This window comes from Passer montanus, unplaced genomic scaffold (genome assembly GCF_014805655.1).
Source record: "Passer montanus isolate IOZ18808 unplaced genomic scaffold, ASM1480565v1 scaffold16, whole genome shotgun sequence".
Taxonomy (NCBI): Eukaryota; Metazoa; Chordata; class Aves; order Passeriformes; family Passeridae; genus Passer; species Passer montanus.
The window spans coordinates 13899698-13912441 of record NW_024363160.1 but is presented as its reverse complement, the minus strand read 5'-3'; the positions used below and the strand labels follow the sequence as shown (position 1 = coordinate 13912441).

At 38.9% G+C, this 12744-nt stretch overlaps 1 protein-coding gene across 2 annotated transcripts in view; it reads left to right on the top strand.

The window, feature by feature from the left end:
- The window catches only part of SPIDR (scaffold protein involved in DNA repair), a 195889-nt gene that overhangs the window by 47207 nt on the left and 135938 nt on the right, over positions 1-12744 (top strand). For both annotated transcript variants that reach the window (XR_005626834.1, XM_039702841.1), the window contains exon 6: positions 5361-5617. Coding sequence is in view for 1 of the 2 variants with exons in the window: in XM_039702841.1 (XP_039558775.1) it covers positions 5361-5617 (257 nt within the window). In the remaining variant the exon portion in view is untranslated. The remainder of the gene's footprint in view (positions 1-5360; positions 5618-12744) is intronic.

Sequence of the window (12744 nt, the reverse complement as noted above, 5' to 3'; positions counted from 1 at the left end):
GCACATGCCTAACTCTGCACTTCAACATAAAGTTTCTTGTATGAAGGAATATTTGAATTTTACCTCTCTAGAGTGAAAGTAGCTAGCTTACCCAGAACCAAATTATTTCTCAAGCTACTAGGAAACTATATCTGGCATAGACTTCAGTGCTTCAGTTAAAGCTTCAGAAAACAGAGAGCTTTGAAGAGAACTGCAAGCTTTAAATCCTTTGTATCTTTAATTGTCTTTATAGAGCTGAATAATATCCTGTACTATCTCTGTGCACAATGCTTGAATTAATTTTATGTTGATTAATTAAGGGAAAACTTATTTTCTTTTACCTTTACCCTACTCCCTGTAATCCTGCAAGCCAGCTTCTGGTGGAGTTAGCTTCGAGCATTCATTAGCATAGCCTGGGCCTTTGACATACTGCGCTGGTGATTTATGCTTGTGAATATTCATTGTGCTAAATCCAGTGGCTTTTCTGCTCACTCTTGTTTTTTAGAGAGTACCACGCAAGATACAAAGTCTGCTTAGAACCCATAACCAGCTGCCTGGGGTAGAAGTTGGCTGCATTTGAATCTCTTTGCATGCATGACAGCAAAGTACCTGCAGTGCAAATGCAGGGAAAACTGGGTAAAAGAAAAGGCAGTAGGATGGTCACCTGAGTTCACTGTGTGTTTGTTAATACTGGTCATATTGTTAATATTGGTTAGCTTCCACCATCCTGTCATGAGAGGGCAAGTAAGAGAAATGCAGATCAAGTCTGAAAAACATGAGTGAATCATGAAAGGGAAAAAGATAGTCCGTGAAAGAACAGGCAGGGGTTAGAGAAAATGCTTCCAGAACCAGAGGCAAAGATACGTGAAGGAAAAGTGGGAAGGAGATGCCACACGATTAATTTTACTCTGTATGTACAGTGATCAGAGTCTGAAAGTCTGAAATACTGTTTCTGCTTCTGGCATAACTTGGTTCTGTGACCTCAAGAAAGCCTGGTTCCCTAAGGGTGCTCTGAGAAACTCTGTTAGTTCTGCCTTTTGAGCTAGGCTATGGTAGGATAACAGGAGGGAAGAATTTGATATTATTTAGGGAAGGAAATGACAGACTAAGTGACCTCCATCTGCAAAAAGTTATATCAATGTCTATATAGGATTTTATACCCATTTTTTGTCTCTAAGACATACTGCAGCATGCTGAAGTATCTTAGTTTCAGCTGATAACCTTGTTCATAGTATCTGTGAACTTTTACTGAGCATCTTATCTGCAAAATCTTCATATCTACTGGGAAAGATTTACAATATTAACTGAATGTATGACAACTGAACAAATGAAAGTATTTAATGAATACAAAGGTGAGGTGTGCGTAGTGATGTTTTTCTGCAGAAATCACTGAGTGATGTATTTTGGGAGGAGCGACAAGGGAGATGAGAAACCTGCAAAACTGCTCATCACCTTGCCTCTGATTAGCAATCAGTGAGAGCCTTTTTTAAAAAATACAGATTTATTATTTATTTTAATAGGGTTGATCTGTTAGCTTTCTTTTTGTACAAAAAGCTTTGTAAGGTTCTGCTTTCTGTGCTAAAGCTTCTAAATGTAACACTTCTCATGTTAACTTACTGCAATTTTATTGATAAGAAATATCGAGTGCTTATTTAACTCATCAAATACAGATATTGCTTGCTTCCATCACTACTGAAGTGAAAAGGTGATTTTTTTCAGACCTTTTAGAAGCAAACACTGTGAAGATTGCCAAGGTACTGCCAGAGAACTCACAGGATGTTCAAGGTGAAGCAAGAGGTAGCTGAAGCAAATCTCTTGAGGATGAGGGAGGGAGTACTTGGTCACAGAAGTAACAGCATGGTATCTTCTGTGCTGCACGTGTGCAAAATCTATGTGCTTATGGATGCCATGTTCATTCCACTGAAGTCAAGAGTTTTGTCTTTGAACACTTTGGGTTAGGATTTTAGAATTTCTGTGGTTGTTTTTTTGGTTTTTTTTTTGTTCTTAGTGAATGCAAATCGACACGGGTAAACATATATTCTTTAGCAATCTTAACTGCTTAGTTGGGAAGGTATTTGCTGTTTCTGATTTTGATTTCTAATTTTACATGTGTACTCTTTGTTAACTAGTACCTGTGAGTGCTGTCAAAAATACATAATTAATTAATCTTGAGAGCTCTTTCTTTTTTGATGTGTTTTGATTTAAAAATGCATAACTTTAAAATATTGGGTTCTGGTTGTTCCAATACAGTACTCAGTGACTTCTTTGCTTTCCTATAGTCAAATCTTGACAGAAAAAAATGGCAATAGTCTGTGCATTTATACTTCTCATTTTCCCTTAAAAGAAAGAGCCATTAAAGGGGAGCATTTATAGTTTTTCAGATGACACATTCACAGAGAAAATAGATTTATTTTAAAATCAAACAAAATGAACTGTATTTATTGTTTTAGTGATAAAAATTGAGGTCAACCCCTGAATTTTTTTTTCAGTCAGATCCTGGATATAGACAAATGGCTGGCATGATATAAAAGAGGGTGTTGTGAAAAGGCCATCATTGGAAATATACCTATATCTTAGTGAACAGTCTACTACAGATTATTTGGAGGTATTGGAATATATGGGAGACAGTCATGAAAATCCCCTGGATTGGGAATGATTACTTTGGGATCAGGGGTCAGAGGAAGGAATTGAGGTGGGGAAACTGAGGCTGTGTGCAGTGGGAAGCATTGTACTTTCAGCCACTGTAACCAAAATTACTGTGTTTCAAAATAATAAGCCATGTAGGAAAACAGTTTTAATTGGACAATTCTTTGTGCGTAGCAGTGGCGCTCTTCTGAAACTCTAATGATATTATTGGGGATATTAGTTTTTAAAAATCAACAAAATAACCACAAAACTCTTAAAAATTGTTCTTCGTGATGTTTAAGATATTGATAAAAAATGAACAATTTCTTCACTATTTATCAATGATTGTTTTAAAGTGAATCAAATAAGTAATTTTTTGCCAGCTTTTCCCTACCATATTGTTGGTAGGTTTGCCAGCTTGTTTACTGGATAGTTGAAAAATCATGTTTGATGTTTTGAAAATATTTTTCCCTTTAGACTAGAATTCTGATGATGGATACAGTTAAAAAATATACAGAATTGGAGGGCTAAGTTTTTGTTCTTTGTTTTTCTTCTCCATTTTTACAGTTTCCTCTTTTAAGAAAAATTTCCAACTGACCAATTAAAAAACCATCAACAACTAAAAAAACACTAACAAGCAAACAAAACAAAAACCCCAAAGTATGGTTTCCTTGGGGAGGTTCAGTCTAAACAAGTACACAGTAATAAATATTAGCAGAAATTATTTATTAGACAACCTTTAGTTAGGAAAGCTTCTTAACGCTTAAACAGTCAGTGGGATTAAAACGTGCTTAATTTGGAGCACTTCCCAAGGGCTTTTCTCATTTACATTTTACTTGCTCAGAGAACTTCAGGTTCGCATCATTTTTTTAGGTGCAGTGGCTATTTGAGAAAAATTAAAGCATTCCTAAAGCAAATGAATGCATTGGAATGGTGTTTTAAGAATGAAGTGCTTGCTTACTGCTTTCAGAGTCTTTGAAATCTTTTATTTCTGGCTCATTTCCAGTATGGAAGGAGTTTGTTTTCAGAGAAATATTGTTGCCAAGGGACAGATGTTGACTGTGTTGTGTTTAAAGCAGACTGATATTAATTACATTCTTTTAGCTATTCTACTTCTCTGGATAACTTTAAAAGGTCCTTCCAATTTCCAGAGTACTTAGGTAAGCTCTCAGAACATGAACACAGTGTCTCGGCATTTACGTGAAAAATGTATCAGAACTGGCAAGAGCTGAACTTATTTTTGTGCACAGTTGAGAAATGCTGTTTTCAGATGATTACACTAATTAATAACATGGAACAGCTTTAACAAATTTAGTGGATGCTGTGATTTCCCTCCCTTTCTTCTTTTGCCTTTCAAGTATTTATCTGAGCCAGTTGTCAAACAACCTGTGTGGAGCACTACTTACTGCATTTTACCAGAGAATGGGGTAATTTTTTTCTGTGATTGAGGCAACATGATCTGGAGCAATGTCAGCCTTTGGGGTTTCCCAGTTTCCCACTGATAATGCAAAGTTAATGTTTTATGTTTGGCGTTTTGGTTCTCTCAAGGATCAGTCTGAGTAACTTAACTTGCCTTGTCTACAGTTTTATGCCAGCTTACTTGAGCTGGCCTAGTGCTGGTGGTCCCAGTGACAGGACTGTCACTGCCCCACCAGAACCTGCAGACAGTGTTGGTTTGGTTGTTTTGGGATTTTTTTTTTTTTCAATTAGCTCCTGAATACTGAGCCCAGCTCATGTTTCCTAGTCCTCTGCCTATTTTAGTGGTTTAGATCATTTTGTTCTGTACTTGGTAAAATGTCACTTTCCAAGTATTTTTGCTTAATACTCAGTACTTTAAGAAACACTGGGTCAAGAGAACATAATGCATGTAACAGCTGTGCAGAGCCCACCTTAGGGAGCCAACCCAGTAGTCTTAACCTGCTTCTGCAGGAGCCCTAGAAGGGAGTAAAATAAGCTCAGCCAAAGCAGATGAATTTTCCCCCCCCAGCCCTTTTCTCTGCCTTCCATATCTCTGCAGAGTTGTTTTTTCTGCCCTCTCATCCCTCTTTCAGTGGGATGAGTTCCGTGTGTCCTTTGAGTTTCTGGTAGAAGAGCTCCAGCAAGGTTCTGTGGGGCTGAACTCCAGCCCTGCTGGCTCCCAGCCCTGACTGCTGACCCATGATTCATCCTCCTTGGAGCTACCTGGAGACAGCCCAACAGCTTAGGCTCAACTTTTGAAACCTTCCTGGGAAGCTGTAGGCCTGCTGGATGTGGATGAAGGCTTGCTTTAGTGTTCAAGATCATGTTTTAACAAAAGGTTACATACTTGTTCACAGCTACAAGCTGTCAGTAGAGGCATGTGTTTCTTCCTTCCATTCAGACTATGGACGCTGACCTTCCTGTTTGCTTGAATCCCAATATAAAAGCTCTTTTTCTTTCATCTGCCAGTCATGATCCCTGTCACTCATTAGTCTCTCTCTGCTTCTCTCAAAACTTGCTTTAGATAAAAACAGTAGCCTAATTCTCCAGACCTGGTTATTTAAAAAATAAAAATGTTACTCATCTCAGTTGTCCTTCAAGAAATGATCCTTAAATTCAGGAGTTGATTTTGACTGACAAAAGATTAATGTACATTTACAGTGAAGTTGTCCAAGTTGTCTTAATAAATTGGCACAAATGCCATTTGTGGGTTACTGGGTAACATAAAACTGCCTACATAAAGCTATACCACCTCATTAGCATTCTGTTCAAATAGCTTTTTATCTTTGTTCATTTAGGCCATTTCAACAGAAATATCTGAGTACTCCTCTGATAATGACAGCGAGGGAGAAGGAGAGGTGACCCTGGCAACCACTGCTCCAGGATCCAGTAAGGGATTACAGCCAGGGTCAGGAGGGGACACGAGGGATGTCACAGCACGGCCGGCCAGCGAGTGGCTGAGGTCAGCACAGGCCCTTCTCCACACCCCGGGGAAGCAGGCGGGAAAGACCCCCAGAGCCCCCGCCGAGTCGGCCAAGAAGAGGAAGCTACTGAGGTAAATGAACTGTCCACCTTAAGGAATTCTTTTTGCTTGCTTATTCTTAAATTATAAGTAAAACAATACCTGCCAACGTGTTGGAGTGTGTTTCAAGGGTAAACATTTTAGACATGCAAATATGAAGAACTTAAAGAATGTAATTTATCTGTAAACAAGCAAAAAAGGCAAGAAAGAATAAATTTAACATCTCTGGTGAAAGCTCTCAATCTTGAACTCATGTCCAAATTGATTGGTTTTTGCACTTCTAATAATGCCTCACAGATGTGTGAGTGGACATATTCTATTCTAGCTTCTAATAATTTGATTGCTTTGTGTCTCTCAAGAAAGTCTGCAAAAATGTTGTGCCTCAGGTTTTAGGATTTTTTTTGGTCCTCTCCAGATTTGTCAATGCAAAATTATCCAAAACAATGTAGGAAAGGAGTGGATGAGCAATAGTTCTGAAGAGTGTAGGACAGAGCATTATGTAGGCAATGGGAGGATTAAATACATTAGAAAAATATGTAACTGCTGCAAGAAAGTAGCCTGAGATGGAGCAGTTGAAGCCTGATGTTCTAGCTAATTACAGTGCAGAAATGGTCACTTCCTATATTGAATTAATGAAAGTTGTGTTAACTTAAATGGTATATGTGAAGATATGCCTCAAGCTGTGGAGACCACAATTACAAATGGTGCTGCTCTACTTCCCTATTGTTGTTTTAACAATGTGCTTCTCTGACAGCTGAATTATGTACAGTAATCAATCAATTACTTAAAAATTAAATATTCACTTAATAGGCATACCTTATTTTTCTCTGAAATATTCTTGGCTATTTCAAAATGCTCTCTGAGGAAACAGGTTTGGAAGTCCTAATTACTAAGGATGTCTATACTTAAAAGTGCTTTGCTTGTGCAATCAAGCTTTATTTCTTGTCACTTTAGAAAACATGCATACACAGCTGTACTAGGTCAGACCAAAGCTGTAACCCCCAAAAATGCCTTATAGTGGCCAAAAGCAAGTATGTGTGAATGTAATAAAAACAAGACAAGTGTACAGTGGTATTTTGCCCAGGTGCTCTTCCAGCTTTAAGCAATTCCTGAGCTGTTTGTTACCATTAGTGGGTTTGTCTTTTTCTAAATTCCAGCTTCATTTTATGACCTCTACTATCAACAGTCTAAATGCAAAAAGTGTTTCATGGGAAAGATACTCTGACACAAGTGTATGAGAGAATAGATTGCTTTGAAAACAAACAAAACAACAAGACCAAAACCATTCACAATTATATAGAATGTAATCTGTCTGGAGTGGCCCGGAGCTTACAGGGTTTTTTACCTTCCATCCTGTGGTTCCACTTTGGATTCCTTTGGGAACAGGGAAGCAGGCAGGAAATTCCATAGTTATGAGTGTTGTTTGTCTAGTTATTTTGCTCATCCAGGTAATTGTCATCTTTTCACTCTTCCTGTTCAGGGCATTAATTCTATGTGTCTCTCCCATCCTTCCTTTTACTGCTGACAGAGAACATTTTCATTGGTGTGATAACAGTGGATGTAAGTTTGCATCCTCAATAGGAAATCCACAGGTTTTCAGTGCTGTGGATTGAAGGCCAGTTCAGTGAAAGGTTTATCAGCTTCTTGATTGATTGACTGACAATCCCTTCTTTGTGGTTAAATAGCTAAAAGCTGCAAAGCAGTCATTTCTCCTTGTCATTTCTCCTTCCTTCCTACCTCTGCTGCAGATCAAGGCTGCAGCAGGAAGAGCAGTGAGCAGGGGAATCATCCTGAAGCTGGATCTGGCCATGAGCTCCCACGCAGATGGGACCATTTGGAACTGCTCAGTAGGTGGAAGAGAGCCACGAGTCTCTGCTTAGCTGGGCTCTCTTTCTCCAGCCCAATGCCTAGGGAAGCATGGCTGAGCAGAGATGGTGCAGGTGTAGAGCTGCCATCTTCCTGTGGGAATTCCTCTGCAGTAGGTTCAACTCCAAATCCAGACTGTGTTGTGTATGCCTCTTTCGTGGAGGAGTCCTGATGTAGGTAGAGTAGGTCTCCTCCCATTTTGTTTCCCCTTTAAAGAAAATAGGAAATATTTATATTCTTATATCTCTTTGCTGTTTGACACGCATAAATCTATCTTCAAAAGTAGAGATTCAAAATCTTGCTTCAAAAGTAGAATATTTTCAAGAAATTTTAGCTTATATTTTCTGTAGCAATCTTAGTCATTCTGCAATCTGCATTTTTATTTGCATTGCCTGATTGGAGCTATGCCTCTGTTACATCAATGGGTACATTTTTCTGTGCGACTTCAAAGAAGCCCCCATAAAATATCCCCTCTAAACCCCCAAATCCCAAGCAAAACCAAACCAAACAAAGAAGAGTCTTAACAGTCTCTGGAAAAATCCAGATAAATTACTTTCTACTGTCCTCTCTTCCTGGAAACCTTCTGGTGCTGAAATGGAAATGGGTTGTTGCCTGGATGGGAGAAAAGAGTATTGTTTATTTGACCCTATTACAGATGCGGTTGTCATACACTAAAAAAATTGAGATGCAGCCAAAGCAACAGAAATCTTCAGATGTAAGCTAATTATGGATGATTAAAATAATTTTTTTGTGATCCTAGCATTGGAAATTTGACTGTAAATTCAACACCTTTGAGTGTAAATAAAATGAGAAGACCATCTATGTCCCCAGATCAACATGCACAATATACAGTGCTGCTGCTGATGAGCCAGATTTGAAGGGGCATGTTGCAATTCTTCTCTGTTAGGGGTTAAGTGGGGTTTTGGAAAACAATTGATGTCTGAAGACAAGAATGATGTGGTGAAAGCAATTTCTCCCCCGCCATATCTACTGACAGATTCTCATATGTTTTCTTGTATCCCCTGTAATGCTAGTTTTTGTTTTCAAAAGTGTCCTAAGTAAAGATTATTCTTCTTTCTGCCATGGTCCCTAGGGGAGAGCAGGCAGTCTGGAAGGTGAGGCTTGTCCTTCAGGGGTGTTGGTGGCTCTGAAGAGCTGTGCTGTAGGAGATGCCAGCTTGTCACACTGGAAACAAAGCAGATCATCTCTTGCTCACAACCATCAATGCCACTGCTTGGGAAATCCTCCCCTTAAACACTGGTATTATATGGTTATATAGTTGCCATCCTCTATTTAAACAAGACTGTTGGTGGATGCAGTGGGAATACATAATTTTCCCAGGTGCATTGCCAGATCCATGGCCTTGGACTGCACCTGTGAGCTACTGAGTTGAGAATTAGGTGCTACTAGTGATACCTGGTACTGAGATGAAGAGTCATGGTCAGGTCAAGAGGAGTTGGGTTTGCATGCTCCTGCCCTTTCTCCATCCCAAAGCTTCAGTTTCTCAGCACTTCGTGGGAAAATTATGCAAATGATTTGTAAACCTGAGGGGAGGGAGTGTATATTGCAAAGAACAGTTTTCAAGAAGTTCTTCTTGTTACATTTGAAATGCATGTTAATGCTATGGGGTGAGACGTCTAAACTGTATTAGTTCCAATTCTTTCAAAGTTTCTGTGTGGAAGAACAGAGAAATGTAAAGTATTGCAAGTTTTAACGTTTCTTACATGGATTAAACAAATAACTGGGTTAAATCAGTATTTGTAGAGAAAAAAACTCAAAGGGCATGTACTCAGTTTCTCTTGTCTGCAAGTAAACCTTTCTTAAATGTTTTCTGAGTCATTTACTTTTTCCATTAAGATTTTTTTTTATTTCCATCAGAAAAAAAAAGTCTGAGGTTATTGTAGGAAATAAATAGCTTAAGTTGTAAAATGTTAACTCCGCGTCTAAATCTGTCACGTTGCAAGAGCTTATAGTTGTGAAGAATAAGTTTTGGCTTTTTGTTTGGTTTTTTAAATTCTTGAGTGGCTGTTTGTAGTTCAAGAGAAACAGGATTTCTCAAGATTTTATTTTAAATTATCTTATATCTGTTTGTATGCAGACCACATACAAATCTGATCAGCTAAAATTAACTTTCATTATCAAAAGAGGAGAAAATCACAGAATGTCCTGGTACTATGTGCAGTAAAATGAAACCCAGTTGTCACATGAGGCCAACTGAGGTCCTGAAAATAAAGGAAATTGCCAAGGGAAGAGGGAGCTGGCACAAAGAAGCAGATTTCTACTCTAAAATTGGGACTGTTCCTTTTTACATGCATCCACAAGTGGCATGAGGGTGTAACAACAACAGACTAGCCATTTGGACAGTCATGTTCTTATGCTAATTTTAACTATTTCTATAACTATTTAACTTTTCTTTGCTAGTGAATTTCTTGTTGAATTAGGAAAATATAAATGAAAGAATATCATGGCTGCAGTACAGATGTACCACTGTCATCACTGGCAGTGTACACAGTAAAATTATTTTGCCCTTAGAGAAAGTTAAAATGTATTTTCTCTTTTAGAAAGTGTAGATGGTTTCACTGGGCCAAATGTTTGGTGCTAATGGGGAAAAAAAGTGCCATTTTGTCATTGGCCACAGCCAGCACAGCTTCATGAGGGAGAAGTCCTGCTTGTAAAACCCTTCTGTGACAGGGTAACCCACCTAGTTGATCTAGGAAAGCCAGTAGATGTGATCTTTTTGGGCTTTAAAAGCAGAACTTTGGTACTGTCTGTCACAGTGCCCTCCAGATCAAATGTCCAGCACACAGCTGGATAACCATGCTCAGTGATGGGTGAGCAGCTGGCTCACAGGTTGGGCACAAAGGGTTACAGTGAATGGGGTCAAATCAGACTGGGTCTGGTCACTAGTGGGGTTCTGCAGGGCTCCATCCTCAGCCCAGGTCTCTTCAACATCTTCATTAACCACTGGGATGCAGGACTCAAAGGATACTAAGTGAGTTTACCAATGACACTAAAATAAGTAGTGCTGTCAACTCTCTTAAGGGCAAGGAGGCCCTGCAGAGAGACCTTGACAAATGAGAGCACTGGGCAATCACCAACTGCATGAAGTTTAACAAGGGCAAGTGCCAGATTCTGCACCTGAGCAATCCTGGTTCTGTACAGACTGGGGGAATGACTTGCTGGAAGGCAGGGCTGCAGAAAGGGACCTGGGGTCCTGGTCACTGGCAATTTGAACATGAGCCAGTGGGGCCTTTTTTATTTCTTTAGCAAGAGCCCCCTGGAGTGGAAAGGGGCTCTTTCCACTAAAGAAACAGCTGAGTGTCAGTTACTTCACCAGTTAATGTGAAAGTAGGAAAGAAGATTTCTCCTTGCTTTGAAATGAGAGAAGATGGAAATTGTCCAGTCTTGAGATGGGGATATATAAGTGCTTTGAATTATATGGAGTCCTGTATATACTGTGTACAAGGAGACAGCTCAGTAAAGAGTGTTGACTTCAAGTTAAGTCTGTAAAGGAGTAAATGTGGATGAATAGGGAGTTATTTTTGGTAAGTGCCCTGCTGAATGAAAACCTTACTAAATAAACACAAGGAGATCTCCAACACTTCAGAAAGATTGAAAATTACTTTTCAAAGCACAGCAGACTCACTAATGCTCTTTTGTTGTTGCTTTCTATTAACCTCACTGGAGCTGGGAAATAGGAACCAGCCTGGAAGTCACAGATCAGGCTCAGTATTACTTTTTGGTCATAGCTGTCACAAAACTTGCTAAGTCTTGCTATTAAATTTTGTGGGTAGGGCAACTACCAGAACATGAGCTGTTATACAGGATGCTGAGTTTTCTTATGGTCATCAAAGCTGTTTTTCATGTGGATATTGCTGGACATAGACAGTAAAGGCAATGTGTTGTTTTAAATAGAGTATTTCAACAAGCTCAGATTTAGTATGGAAATAGGACATGAATTGCTGCTTTTAAATCTGTCTGACTTCAGGGAATTAAAGGAACAAAATAGTTGTACTGGAAGTTTTGTGATTAAAAATAAAAAGGTTGTGGGCAGTGGAGATTGTATCTGAGCAGCTTGATTTCAGCAAACAGCATTTGCATTAACAATTTCCAAATGTGTTTGATTTGCTCATATTAAAACATTTAGGGGGCAAGTTTGAAATGCTGGTCAGGAAAATATACATCCTAAACTAATTTTTATTATTTCAATAAAATAGTTTGTTAATTCCCTTGGTTACAGAATTGATACTGTAGTAATCAAAATATATTTGCCAATTACCCCCCAGAAGCTGGCTTACCTCTTACTGCCCAGCCAGGAGTGACTCTGTCTCTGTCTAGTTCACAGTAGCTCACAGTCCATGCACAAGTGATTTACAGTGTAGGCACCTGTACTGTTTTGGAAGGAATGAGTAGTTTTCAAATGCTGTTGTCAGCAAATCTGTTACCTTGTGTACCAGAAATCACCTTTTCCTTTGTTTTATGTGTTTGAGCTACAAAGGGGGTTGACCTGCTGGGTTGCAGTGGTGTTTAACCTCCTTTGTTTCTACCTTTTTTAAAGAAACAAACCATAAAGTACCAACTGTTGCTCTGGCCATACAAAGTCTTTTTCTTCATGGCATGTCCTTGAACTGTGTTTTCTAATTTCATGAGCTACGAAACAATATAAAAACAACATTTCTGATGACCAGCTGAAAGCCTCTCATGAATGCATTCTTAGTTATATTTTATGTTCTCCAACCAAGCAGATGCAAACTGCTTTATGGTGTTTTCTGTTTAAACTATTTTTAACCACATTTGGAATGTGAGTGGAAGGATGATGGTTAATAAATATCAGTACACTTAGCACAGAGGGCTACTAAGGAAAGTCAGAGTTTTATTTTTCATGGACGTTTGTGATAACTGGTATCCTAATGCAGTCATGGTCAGCAAATTAGTAATGAAATTGTGAGCATCAGTGGAACCTTCTTGGTAGTATTATCAGGCCTGAAACAGGCATGATGTCTTGCTGTTGAATGCAGTAGCCATGGAATCAGAAACTTGCTTTCTTTCCTTCACACTACAAGGCATTCCTGCCATAGGTGTAACAGTAGTAGGCTTGCAGAAGAGTAGGAACTGATTGACTGAACACAGCAATAGCCCTGTTCAGGATAAAAAGGGGAAATTAGGCTGTAAGCCAGTAATAGCTTCTCTTTTCTGTAGGTACTTTAAGGCTTTCTTGCAATTTGAACAAATAAAATACATTTCTCTCACTGGCATCTGTGGAGTGAATGAAGTAGGAGTACACTCATGTGGAA